This window comes from Carlito syrichta, unplaced genomic scaffold, assembly GCF_000164805.1.
Source record: "Carlito syrichta isolate Samal-C Ts95f unplaced genomic scaffold, Tarsius_syrichta-2.0.1 Scaffold309781, whole genome shotgun sequence".
In the NCBI taxonomy this organism is placed as follows: Eukaryota; Metazoa; Chordata; class Mammalia; order Primates; family Tarsiidae; genus Carlito; species Carlito syrichta.
In genome coordinates, this window is record NW_007253877.1 from 468,904 (window position 1) to 487,463 (window position 18,560).

The following is an 18,560-nucleotide window of genomic DNA, read 5'->3' on the forward strand; positions in this document are numbered from 1 at the left end:
TCCAATGTCTTCCACCATCTTAAAATTCCATCCGAGTCAGATTCCCCAGGTCTCTTATCACTGAACTGCAAGATTACTTAGGGAAAGCCCCTCCACATCAAGTGCAATCGTCTGAAATCTCACTGGCATCAAACGCACATCAGAAAGTGCCACACAGGAAGGAGACGCTCGCCACTGCATGATTTCATGAAATCCTATTGAGCACCAAGGGCACAGACAGTCAAACAGAATTTTAAATGGTTCCTGCCAGGAGACGATCACCAGAATGGCCGCCCGTGGGCGGAGGAGATGAATGAACCGACTTTTTCCCACCAGGTGGTCAAAACAGAATGCCATCTTTATGCATGAGCTCCAAGAATAAGTAATTAATTATTACTTATTAATTATTAATTACTTATTAATAAGTAATTAAATAAGGCTGAACCCTTTACACCTCCACTTTCTAGCTACATGGTCATTTCCAGACCACCTTCCCCAAGGCATTTTTGTTCATGAACATTGTAGGGATGGATCTTATTTCTGGCCTTAATGTTCCTCGCAATCTATTCCAGGCCAGAAAAGCCATCCCTGTGAAGTTGGGGCTTCTCCATCATCCTGGCGCACCACTTTCGCAACTGTTATTGGCCGGCACCATGCAAGGAAGGCTTTAAACAGATGATTAAGACAGAGCTACGAGCGAGTCTTTCAAATAATGCAGACAAGTGGTAAAAGACAATGTCAAGATTCAAAAGCCATGTGTGGTTTTTTTGGGGGGAGGGGAGACGGGGAGCTTACTGCAGCCTCAACCTCTTGGCTCAGGTCAATCCTTCCTCCTCAGTCTTCCAAGTAGCTGGAGTCACAGGCACATGCCGCTGTGCCCAGCTGATTTTTAAATTTTGGGGGAGGACGCTATCTCATGATGTTGCCCAGGCTGGTCTCGAACTCCTGGGCTCCAGCCATCCTTCCACCTCAGCTTCCCAAACTGCTGGGATTCTAGGCACGAGCCACCATGCCTGGCCATCAAGCCATAGATCGTATTTATCTTCCTTTCAAGTGAAAGAGCGAGAACTGTGCTTTTCATCTTATCTTCCACCTTTCTCCCTGGCTCTTCCATCTCCCGGAGTACAGAGCCTCACCCTTAGACACGATGCGGAGAGTGACAGGGCCCAGCCATGTGAACCACATCCCCATGAGACATCATCTAACTGGGGAGCTGGAGGGTAAGGCAAAGAGGAAACCAAGGTAGAGCCAGTTCCAGAAATCAGGGTGGGGGGAAGACTGAAATTCAGTGGTCATGTGGCTCCCGCAGCTAATGCTCCACCAACAGGAAAGCATTTTACAAAGTGAGAATTTGATCAGCAGCAAAACATTTCAGAGATTCCAATGTACTCTCGCCCAACCCTCACCCCACCCCCTTCTCTGACTTTTTTTAAGAGACAGTGCTAAAGACTCAAGACAAAGGACTCAGCACAGGCAGCCAAGTTCAACTAAGGCAGGCACAGCAGGTGGCCACATTCTGGGCCACCCAATGCGCACGTCTCTCAGGCTCTGAGGCCACCTGCCAAGGAGCATCGCTCTGAATCCTCTCAGCACCGGCATCACTTTCGTCTGTGCAATTCCTCATGCTAAATTTCAAGCCTCTTGAAAGCAGACACTGTCGTAGTCATCCACGCAAGACCTGACACCTGCCATTCTGCCAAGTAGGAATTGAATCAATAGCTGCAAAATGGAACCAGGCTCAAATGGAACATATACGACAGTTTTTCAAAGTGATCCTCAGATCAAGTCTCAGGCAGACAGCAAATTGTCACTGCCTGCCGTCTCTCAGGCACTTTGCAAGGCTCTGGAAAGAGCGTGGGAAACGAAATTGACCAGGTATCTCTCCTCCAGGAGTAAGTTACAAGCAATCAGAGAAGAAAGAAGTATACCTCATTGCAAAAATGAAGCAATCACAAGCTTACAGACAAACAACTGTGAGGCAAAAGCATAGGGTTCAAAATGTTAACAGTTGTATCCCCTAAGCAAACACCTAGACATCAGTATTATGAACTCACTTATACACGCAAACAATACACAGAGAAATACCATGTTGATTTTTTCTTTCTCTATTCAAATTACAATAACGTGCCAGGTATGGTGGCTCATGCCTGTGATCCCAGCACTTTGGGAGGCCATGGCGGAGTACTGCTTGAATCCAGGAATTCGAGACCAGCCTCGGCAATATAGCAAAATCTCATCTCTACAAAACAAGCAAATAATTAGCCGGTCATGGACTGCATGCCTGTAGTCCCAGCTACTTGGGAGTCTGAGGTGGAAGGTTAGCCTGAGCCCACGATGTTGAGGCTACGGTGAGCTGCCACCATGCCACTGCTCTCCAGCTTGGGCGTCAGAGAGAGACCCCCAACTTGGAAAAAAAAAACCATGGTGGTTCGTTACTTATACTCCCAAAAGACAGACATCAGTGAAAGAACCTGTGCTTTCCAAACAGCAAGCCCTCAGCTTAACTTTCCCACAATTTGCCTAAACGAACCAACCTCTCGTGTGAGCAGGAACGGGAATAAGTAGCACCTCCTTTCTCACAGGTCTTCGGCCCTTTGTAGGCTTCTGATCTTGGGAGGATCCTAAACAAATCCTCAGCACGAATCCTTCCGGCCCTGGCCTCCCTCTGCAGCCTCACTGACCCAACCTCTCTCGTGTTCTCTGGTCTAGAGCACCTCAAAGGGAGCATGCTAGGTAACATGCTCCCTCCCACTCGAGGGCTTTGCCCCTGATGTTCTCTCACTAGGAATGAAGCTCCTCCCCGACCCCTCTGGGTCAGGTCTCCATTCCATCCGGACTTCCTCTCGAACGTCTTTCCTGGCACCCACGTATGTCATGACTGCCTTTTCTTTCTAACGTTTACAAGTTTGTGATTAACATCCATTCTGGAGAGTATGTGATTAACTCTGGTCTCTCTTACCAGACTCAGATTCTCGGTAGACAAGACCCAGACCTTTCCAAATAGCACTCTCTCTCCAGCGTCTAGAACAGAGCCTGACACACAATAGTAGTAGTAGTTAAAAAAAATTGCTGAAAAAATTAATGGGCCTGGGTACAGTGATTCACGTCTGTAATCCCAGCACTTTGCAAGACCAAGACGGGAGGATCACTTGAGCCCAGGAGTTGAAGACCAGTCAGGGCAACAAAGCAAGACCCTGTCACTACAAAACATTTAAAAATTAGCTGAACGCCTGTAGTCCTAGCTACTTGGGAGGCTGAGGCAAGAGAATCGCTTGAACCCAGGAGTTAGAGGCTTCAATGAGTAATGGTCGTGCTACTGCACTCCAGCCTGGGTGACAGAGAAAGCCCCTGTCTCTAAAAATAAAATAAAACATAAACATATATGTAAATGAAAAAGTACCAATATGTAGTACATTTTTCTTTGTGTTTTTACATCCAGTGTATACCAGAGTAATTTCCTTGAGACCAAAATTACTATTATTCCTCACAGTACTGTTTGAGAATTCTTACTTAGACATGACTCTTGCGTCTATAAAGGAAGAGCCTGAGAGGTTATCATTTTCCCTTGAGATTGAGATTGAGTCATGTAGCCCCAAATAAGAAAAACAAAACAGACCAGGCACGGTGCTCAAGCCTAGAATCCCAGCACCTTGGGAGACTGAGGTGAGAGGATTGCCTGAGCCCAGAAGTTCAAGACCAGCCTTGGCAACATAGTGAAACCTTGTCTCCAAAATAAAAATAAAAATAAAATAGCCAGGTGTGGTGGCACGCACCTGTAGTTCAAGCCACTTGGGAAGCCAACTCAGGAGGATCACCTGAGCCCGGGAGGTCAAGGCTGCGGCGAGCCATGACTGTACCACTGCACTCCAGCCTGGGCCACCAAGGGCAATCCCAACTCAAAAAAATAAATTAACAAAGAAAAACAAAACGAGACTATCAACAACACAGCAAAAACAATGTCCAAACATGCACTAAAGACTAAAGTGTACCTCAGCCTTCCAAGTAGCTAGGACTATAGGTGCACACCACTGCCCAGCTAGTTTTATTTTTTAATTTTTTGTAGAGACAGGGTCTCGCTATGTCGCCCAGGCTGGTCTTGAACTCCTGGCTTCAAGTGATTCTCCTGCCTCAGCCTCCAGCACCCTGCAACTCAACATTCTCCAAAGTTTGTTCTGCTGATCATGCATTCAGAGAGATGTCTGGGCACATTACAGGTAAATAGGACCCTGGCATCCCAGAACATTTGTGAAATACCGCGTTAAGCCAAGTTCAGCTGCTTTCCCTGTTGCAGTTTTTCAGAGCTTTTAAAATGTGCTTAAAGGGGGACCTTTCACCAAGGCAGCAGCATTTCTTTTTTTTTTTTGAGTTGGAGTCTCATTCTGTCGTCCAGACTAGAGTGCAGTGGTCGCCTCAACCTGCTGGGCTCCGGTGATCCTTCTGCCTCAGCCTTCCAAGTAGCTGAAACTACAGGCGTGGGCTACCAAGCCGGCTAATTTTTTTGATTTATTGTAGAGATGAGGTCTCGTCAAGTTGCCTGAGCAGGTCTCGAACCCACGGGCTCAGGCAATCCACTCACCTCAGCCTCCCAAAGTGCGGGATTACAGGCTGAGCCACCAAGACCGCCGGCAGCAGCATTTCAACGTGCGTGACTTCCGAACACCTTCTCCAGAGGACGGACACCACGCAGGGGTCTCAACTGAGGGGACATCACTGCAAATAGCTCATGCTGGTGGCATTCTTCATTTCATCTCCGAAATATTCCCATGAAGTACAGAAGAATAGGCCCCTGCTTGGAGATACAAGTATCACTAATAAATAATTAAAACTAAATAGTACCTCAAGTACTAATTGAGCGTACAAGACGCTGCAGTCACTGTGAGGCTAGAACGAAAACACAGGCACAGCTCTGCCCTATTTGAAGAGATAAGACAAGAAAAACAGAGACCTACACAGTGAAACTTTCTTTTTTAATCAACAACATTTGTATACATGCTTCAGTACACAGAAATGCTGGGTGTTGTCAGACTACTAAGAATCGGAGATTCCCTGAGGGTAAATTATTTACCAGAGTAATAATCAAGTCAGTTCTAGAGCTCATATTACAATTTGGGCTTCATGAATTCTAAGAGCAAATCAGGAATGAGAATGACTTTGACCAGAAAAAGAAGAGAAAAAGTAACTAGGTCCCCAATAATAACTCAACAACATTTTAATGACCAGACTGGGCAATGTTGTATCCAACCCCACAATCCTCTAAAAATGACCGTTCAAAAGTATCTGAGAAATCCCTGGACACCTTTACTCCGATCTAGTTAAAACTTTTAAAGTTTTATTTCTATTATATTCTATTGATCCAGACTGACAAAGTATGACATTCTTCTTCTTTTTTTTTATTTTTATTTTTTGAGTTGGAGTATTACTCCATCACCCAGGCTGGAGGGCAGTGGCACGCTCATGGTCACCCCAGTGTGGATCTGCTGGGCTCCCGTGATCCTTCTGCCTCAGCCTTTCAAGTAGCTGGAACGACAGACTTGCACTACCAGGCTAATTTTTTGATTTATTGTAGAGAAGATGTCTCACCAAGTTGCCCGGGCTGGTCTCAAACCTGTGGGCTCAGACAATCCACTTGACTCAGCCTCCCAAAGTGCTGGGATTACAGGCTGAGCCACCGAGCCTGGCCTATTCTCCATTTTTAAAGAGAGACACCGAGTCCTTGGTTTTGTTATTTAAGAAATGTATCTTTTGGAATTAATATTGTTGTTAGCCTTAACAAAGGACTACTACAAAGACCTCCAACAATGGGCACCCATGGTAGAACATTTGGCCAGCATGCAGTCTTCTGCTAAATAATTTTAAAAACACAGTTTGCTTGCTTAAGTTAGATATTTTGGCATTTTTCCCAAAAGGCCTCTCGACTACACATTACGTTACTAATATTAACCTGTAATATATTTTTGAAGGTTGGCATGAAGTTGCTATACCGTATTACTACAAGTGTTTCTATCATACCAGAAGCAGAAACTAAGGAACAAACAGACAATAAGAATGTTCACCTATGTGAAGAGATTTATTCATAATGGTCAAAAAATTCTAAATATAATATAAAGTGGAGTCTTAATGACACTTTATAGCTCAATCAGTAACTAATGGGACAACTTGGGTTGTCACTCTCTAAAATTCAGTGTTCTCACCTGTGGGGGAAAAAATTAGTTACCTATTTCAATAAGGTGAAATGAAAACTGAAAACTTTCCGCAGATCAAGGGTCCCTTCAGCGTCCTTGGCCCAAATAAATTATGGAAACATTGAATATTGTATCCCTCCCCATCCTCCTCAAGAAATTGACAATATGCACCAGCATACCAAAGGCTCTGTAAAGTCCTGCTGCAATGAAATCTATTAACCTTCCATAACCAAGTGTTTCTCAGATCTGCTTGTCCCTAAAACTGTTTTGCATTTCCTGGTAACACCAGGAATTTATGTCCCTTACAACACACCTGAGCCTGATACTTTAACACAGCAACAAGATAAATTCTCATAACATCCAAGAACGAAAGTTTTAAACTGATGCTTTTATTCTTTCTGATTCTAACCAACACCCACAATGAGACACCCTTGCCAAGCTGGAGAGTTCAAAGCCTGCTACAGAAACAATGATGACTTTGGGCAGAGTACAATTCCTGTGCATCTTATGATACTATATGGAATGAAGTGCAGATATCTTGCATGAGTTTTTTGAGGACTTTCTCCGGAAATGGCTATGAATTCACATTCCTCAGCTGGTTTCCTCTGTGAATAATGACACATCTTTACAAGACAGTGCACCCATCTGCAGGCTACGTGTTAGTGAGTCTAACTACTCTACACTGACCATGGCTTGGCAGTAACCAAGGGAAGTAAGTTAAAAATCAAAAGATCCTCTTAAAAAAACTCCACTCTGCAAAAAGTAATGGAGAATTGAACTAAGTCAAAAACCAACCTAGGCTGGGCACAATCTGAATATGTGCCTATATTCCCAACTTTGAGAGGCCAAGGCAAAAGGATTGCTTGAGGACAAGAGTTCAAGACCAGCCTGGGCAACACTGAGAGACCTCAGCTCTACAAAAAAAAAAAAAAATCAAGTAATCAGCCTGGTGTGGTAGTGTGCGTCTACAGTCACAGCTACTGGGGAGGCTGACGGGGAAGGATCGCCTGAGCCCAGAAGGTTGAGGCTGTTATCATGCCACCGCACTCCAGCCTGGGAAGCAGAGACCCCAGATGAGAGAGAGGGAGGAGAAGGGGGAGAGGAAGAGAAGGGAACAATCTAATTCCAGGGAAAATGTTTATAGCTGCCAATATAATTCCAAGTGTGATGGCTAACTGTATTCTGCTATTTTTAAGACTTGTATTGTCATTCTTTTTTCTTCAGAGATATAATGTTAGAAACTAAAAAACTAACTCAAAATAGGAAAAAACCTGAGTACATTTGGCATAAAAGACACCAGGGATTGGGGCGCTCTAACTGAATAGGAACCCGCAGGGTGAGGGGTAAAGCACAGTACCAGCAGTGGCGATGGGGTTTGCAATCTGCAGCTAGAGTTGTACATCAAAATACAGCCCTCCTTCTGGAGTTAGGTGGCATCTTGATGTGGTTTTGATTTGCATTTCTCTGATTATTAGTGAGACTGAGCATTTTTCACGTGTCTGTTGGTTGCTCCTATGTCTTCTTTTGAGAAACATCTATTCCTGTCTTTTGTCCACTTTTTAATGATGCTGTTTGTTTTTTTTCCTCTTGGCACATTTGAGTTCCTTGTAGATCGTAGATGTTAGGCCTTTGTCAGATATACAGTTGGCAAATATTTTTTCCCATTCTGTGTACTGTCTCTCCGCTCTCTTGATGGTTTCATTGGCTTTGCAGAAGCTTTTCAGTTTGATGAGGTCCCACTTGTCTAACTTCTCTTATGACATGGGCACTTGGGGTTTTGATCAGGAATTGGTTGCCAGTTCCAATTTCCATAAGGGTGTCTCCTGCATTTTCTAAGATTCTTTTTTTTTTTTTTTTTTTTTTTTTTTGAGTTGGAGTCTCACTCTGTCACCCGGACTGGAGTACCGCTCCCGGCCACCGCAGCCTTGACCCGCTGGGATCCGGCGATCCTTCCGCCTCAGCCTTCCAAGCAGCTGGAACTACAGGCGCGCGCTACCACGCCCAGCTAATTTTTGATTTATTGTAGAGATGAGGTCTCACCAAGTTGCCCAGGTGGGTCTCGAACCCGCGGGCTCAGGCAATCCACTCACCTCAGCCTCCCAAAGGCACGGGATTACAGGCTGAGCCACCGAGCCCGGCTTCTAAGATTCTTATAGTTTGAGGTTTTACATTTAGGTCTCTGATCCATTTAGAATTGATTTTTGTGTATGGTGATAGGTAGGGGTCCTATATCATTCTTCTGCACATGATCAGTCAGTTTTCCCAGAACCATTTACTAAATAGGTTCTCCTCTCCCCATTGGTTGTAGGTGGAGGCTTTGTCGAAGATGAACTGGTTGACAAATTGAGGTTTTGTTTATGGAATCTCTATCCTATTCTATTGGTCTACATGCCTGTTCTTGCACCAATACCAGGTTGTTTTGATTACTGTAGCCTTACAATAAAGTTTTAAGTTTGGAAGTGTGATACCTCCAGCTCTGTTTATTTTGCTAAGGATTGTTTTGGCTATTCATGGCTGTTATGTTCCCATATGAATTTCTGTATTGCTGTTTCCAGGTGTGAGAAGAATGATGTTCAGTAAGAATGGCCATCATTACTAAAAAAAAAATAGCAGATGCTGGAGAGGAAATGGAGACTTTTAGTAGGGATACAAACCAGTGAAACCTCTCTGGAAAACAGTGTGGTGATTCCTAAAAGAGCTAGAAATTGACCTTTCACACATCCCAGCAATCCCCCTTTCTGGGAATATACCCAGAGGAACTTAAATCACCCTACAAAAAGGATACCTACACATGCATGTTTATTGCAGCACTAGTTACAATAGCAAAAACATGAAACTGACCATGCTGCCCATCAAAACTGGACTGGATTTAAAAATGTAGTACTTATACATGATGAAATATTACACAGCCATAAAGAAGGACAACCAAACGGACTTTGCAGCAACTTGAATGGATTTAGAATCTATCATACTCAGTGATCGATCACAGAAACAAAGAACCGAGTACCACATGTGTTCACTCATAAGCGGACCCTGAACATTTACCATAATACTGTAAGAAAAGGATTGGCAGTAGCTGGAAACTGCTAGGATGCGGGAGGCGGGGGCACATAATATTAATAAGGGTATATAATCTCAAACCAGGCAAAGTGGGGACCAAAGTGGGCCCCAAACTTTTTTTTTGAGTTGGAGTCTCACTCTGTCACCCAAGCTGGAGTGCAGTGACATGCTCACGACCACCTCAGCATTGACCTGCTGGACTCAGGCAATCCTTCTACCTCAGCCTTCCAAGTAGCTGCAACTACAGGCATGCACTACCACACCCGGCTAAGTGTTTGATTTATTGTAGAGATGGGGTCTCACCATGTTGCCCGGGTAGGTCTTGAACCCGCGGGCTCAGGCAATCCTCTCACCTCAGCCTCCCAAAGTGCTGGGATTACAGGCTTGAGCCACCATGCCTGGGAAGGCCCCAAACTTTACCTGTACGATGACCACTTGTATACCTAATCCTGAACTGTATCCCACATATTTAAAATTAAAAAAATTTTTTAAAGGCCTTAGCAGTAGTGGGAAACTGCCAGGGGCGGGGGGGGGCACAAAACATCACTAAGGGTACCTGATCTCAAATCAGGTGAAGTGGGGACCAAAGGGAGGCCCAAACTTTACCTGTTAGATGATCACTCATATACCTAATCCTGGGTTGCACTCTGCATCTTTAAAACAAAATTTTAAAAAATAGTCCTTGTATAAGTAGAGCATGGAAAATCCCTATTTCTTCTGCTTTATGGGTGTGTATGCAAGGCTTACCATCACCTGAGTCAGCAACACAATGCAAAGCAGAAACCAAGTATTTGCTGAGCGGTTCCTACACCAATTCTGCTGTCTTGCATCTCCGAGCACAGCACCCCCAAAGACATCTACAGATGTGACAAGTCCGATGATTCAAACTGAAGTTATGTAAATCTGTGCCCCAATATTAGTCCGGTATGCGGTCCTACATAATTAAATTGGTGTGTGTCTCGAAATCCCGTCCTTGGGCCATCTGTGTCTAGACCATCTGGGGAGTTTGCTCACAGTGCCCCCTGAGGCCACCCAGACCTGCCAACAGACGCTCTGGGCAGGGCCTTAGACGTCCCACGTGAAACAAGCACTCCAGTGACTTGTAGGCCCACTAGAAAACTAAAAGAAGACTGAATCCTTGATATCGAGAACTGAGAAGCTTTACAGTATGAAAACAATAATAACAACACAACTTGCTAGGTTAAAGCTATAAAAAGATTCTTCTAAAAAAAATTAAAAAAAACTGGTGACAATACGATTTGAAAATGTCATTTAAAAATGTCACTAAGCCAGGCGTGGTGGCTTGCATCTGGAATCCCAGCACTCTGGGAGGCTGAGGCTGGAGGATCGCTTGAGCCCAGGAGTTCAAGACTAGCCTGGGCAACACAGCAAGACTTCATCTCTACAAAAAAAATTTTTTTTAATTAGCCAGGTATGGGGTGGACATATAGTCCCGCTACTTGGGAGGCTGAGACGGAAGGATCACCCGAGCCCAGGAGATCAAGGCTGCAGTGAGCTGTGATCATGCCACTGTACTCCAATCTGGGCCACAGAGAGAGACCTCAATAATAAAAAATTAGATACAAATATATAAAATTTGGTGTTCTAGATTTTATACAAGATGAGTTAATTCACCAACATCCCTGCATTTAATAACTCCAGAGTGTGGAGCGGATGGTCTGTGGTGTCCACACTCAACTGTCAACAGTGCATCTTCCCCTCGGTCCCTCCTCCCCAGCAAAGCCCTGTTCCCATGTGGCAGTTTCGGCCTCCGTCTCAAGCCTGTTCCTCTCAGTTATGAGTATACGCAGTTGTGATGGAAGACATGATCTGTGGCTCTGGGAAGGATGACCGCTGAACAAGAATTGATCATCGTCTCTCCTAGAAATGCCTAGGACCAGAGAGGCTTTTCATGAGTCAAAGCTGATTTAAGTGCCCTCCTGCCTGGTGGGAGAAGCTTGGGCTGGCTGGATCCTAGGGCACCCTCCCAGCATGTCTCTTTGGACATGCTGTATGATATAGGCCAAGGCTGTCTGGGCCCACCCTGTGAGTTGTGTGGTCTCCATAGCTTTCAACGAGTAACGAGTCCCTTACTGAAAATCTACTGCATGCAAACTTCAGAAGACGGGCTGGGGTCTTATTTTTGGTTCTCCACATATAAAATTTTATTTCTGACATAAGAAAATGATAAATAAAAGGAAGTCTTACATATAATGCTATATTATATATACGTGCGTGTGTGTGTGTGTGTGTGTATATAAAGGAGTGAGAGAAAATTCCAGAGAAACAATTTGTGGTGACAAGAACAAGGAGACACAGAACAAGGGTGTGCTTAGTCAATACCAAACTCCACAGATGGGACCCATTTGAGGCCCTGATAAAGAGGCTTATATCAGATCGTGACAGGAGTCAACTTTAACTAAGTTCCGAAGGAAAGCCACCCGCCAGAAGTCACATTTTCTAAAATAGCAAATGACTGACTCAGGACAGGGCTCTCTCTTGAGGTGTGACCTCAGAACTAGCAGCATCTACGCTGCCTGGGAACTTGTGAGAAACGCAGACTACCAGCGAGGCGTGGTGACTCGCATCTGTAATCCCAGCACTTTGGGAGGCCACGGTGGGAGGACTGCTTGAGCCCAGGGGTTTGAGAGCAGCCTGGGCAATACAGTGAGTCCTTGTCTCCATGAAAAATAAAAAAATTAGCCAGGCATGTTGGCACGCGCCTATAGTACCAACTACTTGGCAGACTGAGGTGGGAGGATCACTCAAGCCCAACAGTTCAAATTACAGTAAGTTATGATTGTGCCACTGCACTCCAGACTGGGCAACAGAGCAAGACCCTATTTCTTCGAAAGAAAGAAAGGAAGGAAGGAAGGAAGGAAGGAAGGAAGGAAGGAAGGAAGGAAGGAAGGAAGGAAGGAAGGAAGGAAATGCAAACTATCAGATACCCCATTAAACCCACTCAGTCAGAAATTCCAGAGTGGGAGGTAGAATGCTGTGTCTCGAACAGTCCTGCAGGTGATTCCGATGCACCCTAAAGTTTCAAAACCGCAGCTCAGAACCCAGGACAGCCTACGGGGACCTCCCATCACAGGCCGGAGTGAGCCGAATAAAACAAAAGGAGTTTGCCATCAATAGAAGGACATTTACAGAGGAGCGAAAAGAGCCCTGCCTGCTTCCCCAGTGGGCCTGAGAAGTCCCAGGTGTCTTCAACTTAGAGCAACTGCTTTCAGTGAAACAGTGCCACTAAAAAGCCACCGTGCTCATTCACAGGCCAACGATCATGATTTACCTTACAACTCAGCTGTCACCCGACAGAAAGCCCAGATAAAAAGAAAAGCAGCCATGGCACACAATACGACAGGTCAGGTTTAAAGGACAGCAGGAGAAGGAGTGTCCACAGAAGTCACCCCAAAGGGCTGACAGGCCCAGTCAGGAGACTCTGGGAAGGCAACAAGACTTTCTGCACTCAGAAAGGAAGCTCAGAGAAACACTCAGGCATCACCACTGCCTTGAGTAGCACTTGACTCGACTGTCATGAGATTCTCTCCCCTGGCCTATTAGAACCGAATGGTGTCCGAACCAGAAAGGGAGCTGTCTGCTGCCTGGCACTCCACATGCATGATATACATATGCAAGACTCACGGTCAAACTCAATGGGGAACAATCTGAGTTGGGGCCTGTCTTTGGAACTCCCTCATGATACCACCCGCCATTTCTTAAGATGAAACCTGCATGTCCATGTTCTAGCATTTGCAAGCACCACTTGACAGAACTTACAACTAGTTTTTGTTGTTGTTGTTGTTTTTGACAGTCTTGCTCTGTCACCCAGGCTAGAGTGCAATGGCTCGATCACAGCTACTATATAACCTTCAACTCCTGGACTTCAACTCCTCCTACCTCAGTTTCCCAAGTAGCTAGGAGTATAGGCACACACCACCACACCTTGCTAATGTTTGATTTTTATTGGTTTGGTGGAGATGAGGTCTCACTATGTTGCCCAGGCTGGTCTCCAACTCCTAGACTCAAGTGATCCTTCCACTTCAGCCTCCCAAAGCACTGGGATTACAGGTGGGACCCACTGCACGTGGCCACAAATAGACTCCATATGTTCTTACATGTATCATTTACAGAGCACATAAATCTTACTAATGCATACATCGACAAGTTTGATATTAGTTTTCAAACATTCTGCTATAATCCCTAATAACTTCAACAGTAACTGAAAGCACATAATTTTTTTTTTTTTTTTTTTTTTTGAGTTGGAGTCTCACTGTCACCCAGACTGAGTGCAGTGGCCGCTCCTGGCCACCGCAGCCTCGACCTGCTGGGCTCCGGCGATCCTTCCACCTCAGCCTTCCAAGTAGCTGGAACTACAGGTATGCGCTACCACGCCCGGCTAATTTTTTATATATTGTAGAGATGAGGTCTCGCCAAGTTGCCGAGGCGGGTCTCGAACGGGCTCAGGCAATCCACTCACCTCAGTCTCCCAAAGGCACGAGATTACAGGCTGAGCCACCAAGCCCGGCTAGCACATAATTTTATATTCAACAAACAAAAACATCAAAACTTTTCTCTGAACATTCTTACTATCCTACATACATGTTCACATTTTTATTTTACATTATATGTTCCAAAGCTTTTCTATATGCCATTTAAAAACTCAACTGAGGGTAAAATACACCTTATACTATAAAATGGAGATGGTAACAATGAAAGTGGACGTACAGGTTGCCACAGGGAAAGTGGTAGCTGTTGATTCCTTGATGTATTCCTAATGTAAGGAGCAAGTGTCCATGTTTTACAGTCCCACCTTACGTTGTTCTATCGGTTGACAGATGGCATTTTAACCTCTAACCAATGGCAGTGAGAAGGTTCGAAATCAAGGTTGACCCTCTGTCCTTTAACTTGTTTCTACTGCAGCAGTTCACGGCCCCATGTTCCACCACACGCGCAGACCCCAGACACAGTGGGGAAGGTTGGCAGAGGCCTCTGTGTTCTGCCACCTCCTGCTTCCTGTTGTTTCTAGAGAGACTACCTTGAGCTAAACATCACCCTTCTAGGTGTAGCGTTTTAGTAAAAGACTCCGCCAGGCAACAAAGTCCTGCATGTTGGCTGCATTTCTAAAGCATGCTCATTGATGACAGCCAATGCCACTGGCTTGGCACTCTGCAGAGTCTTCATAAAACCCACCCATTTTATAAAAAAAATATTAAAATCAAATGCCTTACCATGTAAGATTTATGAATAAAAACCCAAACTATTATGAAATGAACAGCAGGAGGGATTTTTTTTTGGAAGCACTTTTTGGTCATCTAGCCTCCCATTAAATAATGAGTGATGAATGGCAAATTTTTCAAAAACTTTTCCAGATTTCAAGTTATTTTTTAGTTCTAAATGTACTATTATCTGTGGTAATGGGCATGTTTACTTATGCCCCAAAGAGGTTAGATTCAGAAAAGTCCTCTTAAGTTCTACATCCAGGATTAAATTTTTTGCCAGAGATGAGAAATATGTCTGAGAAACAAGAAAATGCCAACTACTTAGTAAAAAATTATGTTCTTAGCTTAATGTCAGTAACCCTTACCAAGACAGAGCTCATGAAAAGCATACACAAGGAAAAATATATATATATTACTTTCCCAATTGTCTGTCCCCTTGGGTATTCTGTAAAGTAGAACATTTAGCTCTATATAATTAAAAAAAAAAAAAAAACTATACATAGCTTAGAGAGGGAAGCATAAATCTCATGGATCTCAGATTCACTTCCTGTTGCCTTCCTTCATTATATGTTCAAAGATAATCAATAAAAACTGATTTCTCTTTGTAAGCATTTTCCTGTTCTGCCAGAAATAATAGCAAGCCCTGCCCTAAAATGAAGAAAAAACGGAAAGTAATATTTACCATAAGAGGGGAAAATGAAACTGCCTAAGCATTTTTCCAGAGCCAAGTGAAACACAAACAGCAAACCGAGTTTATCAGAAAAAAATTTAAAATACTCTTGGCATTAGTTATATTCCTAAAATCTGTGGAATCAACAAGTTTTCAAACTCTGAATTTATATTTCCACTTTCAACGGCAACCTCTTTCTGTTTCCTAATAGCTTTAGTATATTTCTATGTCAATATACATATCACACACAAGATGTTTGTCAGTGTTGATCACTGAAGCTGCAAAGAGAGGACAGATACGTCCCCCAAACTGCCTCCCAAGGCAGACTAAGATGCAAAACCAAAGGGAAAACACAGATAAGAACAAAATCACATCTGGTAAGAAAACAGCAGATGGCAAACCACTCTACCTTGTTTCAAAACACAAAACTTATTGCCATTTCCACTTTCAGCAAAAGAGTGAAACATTACTTGCAAGTTTTATATCAAGCAATCTAAATAATCCATTGGGGCTCTCTAATACATAGAGACTATCTCAGAACTCTTCACTCTTATTTTCCCTCTTCCTGATCCCTCACAGAAGGCTATAAGAAAACCCCAAGTGGAAGAGTGGCAGACTTCTACTTTGTAACAAGGCGCCAGACACATGGTATATGCTTCCCGGGTTTCCCACCGCCATCCAGGCTATACTATCTATGGAGGCTGTTGTATTTCACAAGGCGGACTATAAATCAGGCAAGTTCTGCCAGTCAGGTTGAAGGATGGAGGCAAAAAGCACAGTGGAAAATACATAAAGCACAATTAAAACCAGATGACCAGAGACACTGAAGCAATACTTGCTGGAGGAAATCCAAGGAAAAATCAAACCTTTCCTGGCGTTAGTGAAACTACCCAGTCCATTTGGGGCAAGCACACCTCATTCGCTAAATAGTCTTTTTTCTTTTCTTTCCTTGTCCACAGCAAGCGCAGTCGGGGAAGGTAATTAAGCCCTATAACTATCTCTGTGGCATAATTAAGTTCATAGTTGCTAGCATAAAGCTGATCTCTCATTTAAAACAGTAACACTCACTTCGAAACACAGCATAAAACTGGGCAAGAGTCTATTTGCATTCACCAAAGAGTATAGAGGTTTATCACGACAACGTTGAATCAGAAGCCTTTTCCATTTCCTATGAAACCTTTACCTCTGAGGATTCCAGTATCACAGAAATTAGCTGTCTATTGTTGAACATAAAGAAGCTACGAAACCCCAACTGTTCCACCTACTACATGACAAACCACCTAGACGCGACTGTCTCAAGTAGGTGGCACTCAGTAGGCCAATGACGCATACATCTAAGGGTGCACAGAAATTAAGAGCTCTTGCAGTTACAAGGCAATTCTGGCAAAAGTCTTGAAGCTTGGCAATCTATCGCCAAAGCCTTTCCAAATCTAATTCTCTTGTGCATTCCAAGTGTCCATTACAGTAACCTCAGTGGACAACCAAAATATAATTCTTAATCCTGCTTTGGGATTCCGGCAAACAGCCAGAACTTGGCAAGTCACTTACCCCCCAGAAACTGGATTCCCCCAGCCACTCTGCCCACGGTCCTGGAGATGAGCTCGGACACACAGCAACCCATGAGGGCGGTAAGTGCCACCAGGAGGAGGAGGCCACAGCCCAGGCCCGTCACGACTGTGCAGATCCTCCACTCAGCACTGGGGATGCCCTGGAAGGAGGCGTAGCGCCCGCACTCCTCGACCATCACCATCGTCTGCCGGCTCTCGTCATGCACAGGGTACGAGCACCTCCGGAAGGTGCCAAAGGACACGGGCTTGCCCAGCTGGGAGCCCCAGAGCCAGTAAGGCATGAAGAACCCCACACAAGAGGCGGCTGCACAGAGGAAGGAGAGTAAAGCCCAAATCACTCCAGTACAAGTCAGGCTGGATGCCATCTTTCACCAGGCAGGGCGATGAGCACCCCGAGGACCCGGATGGGAAGGCAGGAGTTGAACAAGGTGTGAAATCACCAGGAACCCGCACAAGCGTCTATTCGCAGAGCGGATCTTCAGTCTTCAGGCATCAACTTCCCATCCTCTGCACTAAGGATGCCAGTCCCTGGTAAAACAGTAACAGGAGATATGAACAGTTAGCTGGGTGTGGTAGTGCATGCTGTAGTCCTAGCTACTTGGGAGACTGAGGCAGAAGGACTGCTTGAGCCCAGCAGTTCCAGACAGCAGACTGCTCTGATGGTGCCACTGTACTCCAGCCCGGGCAACAGAACAAGACCCTGTCTCGAAAAATAATCAAAGTTAAAGGGTTTCAGAGAAGCGATGACACCCTATCTGTTGGTCTACAATTGTCAATTAGTAAACATTCAAACTGGCCTCAATCCCATTTCGAAATTGGGAAGAAGTATTCTCTCTAGGAGCACAGTTGATAACTCAAGCTTTGTCAAACCAGCTCAAAGCTTTTCAAGTCTTATCTTCTCTAAACGCTTCCAAATTAACCCCGACAGCTATTTACTTAAAGAAACGCATGACTTCTATTTGCCAAGCCAGTGAATTCATTTCATATACTCACATTAAAAGTAATGTAGCATTTTTACGGGCAGTAAACGTAATTTAGGATGTTAAAATAAAATGAGCCACACCACGGTTTCTTTATTTGGCTTGCAAGTTCATGCTCACGGTTTGTTGCAACTTTGCCTGTCCCTTTTAGGGTGCCTTTAACTCTTTGCAGGAACCAAACAAAATCATTAGGAAGATTTTTCACCACCGCAGTGTGGAGGCACACACTTCGGATGGAACTATGATCACTCAGTCACTCCTAGTATTCCACTCAGTAGCACTGAGAATGCCTTTAGTCTTTTTTTCTCTCTCTCTCCTAATAGAGACGGGGTCTTGCTGTGTTGCTCAGGCTGGTCCTGGGCTCAAGTGATCCTTCCTCCTCGGCCTCCCAGAGTGCTGGGGCTGCCGGCTAGCACTCCCGCGCCTGGCCCCTGTGGATTCCTTTGGGCTGAACCATCTCCTAGCTTAGAAGAAAGCCTGCGCGTGACTGACTTCGGACCCGCAATTAGGACTCCACGGCTCTAACAATTTTAACGAAGCCGTTTCGCCTACGAGTGACCGCCTGCCCTGAACAGGAACCTACACCGTCCGGTCCGGTGCGTCCAACCCCATCACGGAGCACGCCGAGGGGTCCCGGCGCCTTTGCTGCCAGCGCGCCTCTCGTCGCCCACGCTCGCCCCCAGCGCAGAGCCCGCCGCCCTGGGGCTCCGTCCCGGGACGCCCAGCCGGCGTTCGAGGTCCTTCCCTGACACCTCCCTACCCATCTCTCTCTCCAGCCACGCCCGTCTTCGGGACTGGCGGCCCCTCGGAGGCCACTCCGGCGACTTTTTTGTCTCGGCCTCGTCCGCCGAGGTCGGGGACTGAAGCGAGTCCATCCGGGCCGCGAGGCTGGGGAGGCG

At 45.1% G+C, this 18,560-nt stretch overlaps 1 protein-coding gene across 2 annotated transcripts in view; it reads right to left on the minus strand.

The window, feature by feature from the left end:
- The window catches only part of LHFPL6 (LHFPL tetraspan subfamily member 6), a 259,182-nt gene extending 242,096 nt beyond the window's left edge, over positions 1–17,086 (minus strand). For both annotated transcript variants that reach the window (XM_008067821.1, XM_008067820.1), the window contains exon 1: positions 16,662–17,086. In XM_008067821.1, coding sequence (XP_008066012.1) covers positions 16,662–17,046 — 385 coding nt within the window. In that variant the 5' untranslated portion in view covers positions 17,047–17,086. The remainder of the gene's footprint in view (positions 1–16,661) is intronic.
- Positions 17,087–18,560: the final 1,474 nt, after the last annotated feature.